Source organism: Austrofundulus limnaeus, unplaced genomic scaffold, assembly GCF_001266775.1.
Source record: "Austrofundulus limnaeus strain Quisiro unplaced genomic scaffold, Austrofundulus_limnaeus-1.0 Scaffold343, whole genome shotgun sequence".
Taxonomy (NCBI): domain Eukaryota; kingdom Metazoa; phylum Chordata; class Actinopteri; order Cyprinodontiformes; family Rivulidae; genus Austrofundulus; species Austrofundulus limnaeus.
The window spans coordinates 66636-67877 of NW_013952745.1; the positions used below are offsets into that span (position 1 = coordinate 66636).

The 1242-nt window shown below is 39.1% G+C and overlaps 2 protein-coding genes across 2 annotated transcripts in view; both read left to right on the forward strand.

The window, feature by feature from the left end:
- The window catches only part of rsph14 (radial spoke head 14 homolog), a 28830-nt gene extending 27835 nt beyond the window's left edge, over positions 1-995 (forward strand). Inside the window, exon 7 of the mRNA XM_014022772.1 lies at positions 330-995. Coding sequence (XP_013878226.1) covers positions 330-380 — 51 coding nt within the window. The 3' untranslated portion in view covers positions 381-995. The remainder of the gene's footprint in view (positions 1-329) is intronic.
- The window catches only part of LOC106527778 (dematin), a gene marked incomplete at its 3' end in the record, with an annotated part of 3709 nt that continues 2790 nt past the window's right edge, over positions 324-1242 (forward strand). The window contains exons 1-2 of the mRNA XM_014022766.1: positions 324-398; positions 1002-1036. Coding sequence (XP_013878220.1) covers positions 1022-1036 — 15 coding nt within the window. The remainder of the gene's footprint in view (positions 399-1001; positions 1037-1242) is intronic.

Sequence of the window (1242 nt, forward strand, 5' to 3'; positions counted from 1 at the left end):
GCTAGCAGCCTCGCACCGAGGACCTATCCACGTCATCATTTACCCAGAATGCTTTGTGTGGAAATAAAATGGCTCCGTCCATGTAATATATGTTTCAAATTTAGTTTAAAAGTGATAAAAACTAAACAGCCTACAGTATTTTTACAGTCTTTATTTTACAGTTAAAATATTTGTTTATCAAATAAAGTCTAATGTTACAACTAATCGAGGATCCTTTAAAATGCATCCAGTGGTTCATGAGATATTTTGCTAACAGACAGCTAATGGTTTGATCAGCTGCAAATGTGATCCAGTTTGGCGTTAGCCTCATGAACTGGTGTGTTTTTCAGGTTCTGATCGGGCCGGCGAGCCCAGAACACGGACCCCTGCGGACACCATGATCCCTTTCTCTGTCTGAGGTACCAACAAACACACGGAGCTGCGTGTTTCCAACACCTCCACGTGTTCCTGGAACAAAACAGCCCTGACTCTGGAATCATCCCTTTGTGACTCGGAACAATACGAAGCTGCAGCAAAGCATGCTGGGAGTTCTGCTCACAGTCTGAGAATTACATCCAAACAAATAATCTGACCAGGGCCAAATCCTGCTGTCACGAGTCCCAGATCAGGTCTCTGTGGTTAGCCTAGCTTAGCACAAAGACTGGAAGTGAAGGGAAACTGTTAGCCTCCTGCTTTTTACTCATCTGCTCTGATTTAATCCAGTAAAACTTTTCATCCTGCATGATTTATTTTTACAACATAAAATTATTATTATTATTATTAAAGTTATAAGCCTGTGTGTTGGTGACAGAGTTGTGCTGCTCTCAGATCAGTTAGTGGACTGGACCCTGCTGGATTCAGGACATTGAAAGAAACAATGTTTTTTTTTGTTATTGAAAACTGAAAAATGTTAAAAATATAAAAACGTATTATTCTGAAGGTTTCCCATCATAACCGTTTTTCATTTTTCACAGTTTAACTTTCATTCTGCATCTTTTACAAACCATTCATGTCTCCCTCAGGATCTGACCAATCAGCAGTTATGATGATGCCTAAGGTGAGCACAAAGACGTTTTATTTGTTATTGTTTAGATGGATGAAATATTTATTATTACATCACTTGGTTCAATTTTCTTTTTCACATATAGGAAAAAACAGAAATGATGTTTTTTCATGTTTCATGTCAACATAAAGCTGCTGAAAGACTGCTGACCTCTGACCTTGGTGTGTGTGTGTGTGTGTGTGTGTGTGTGTGTGTGTGTG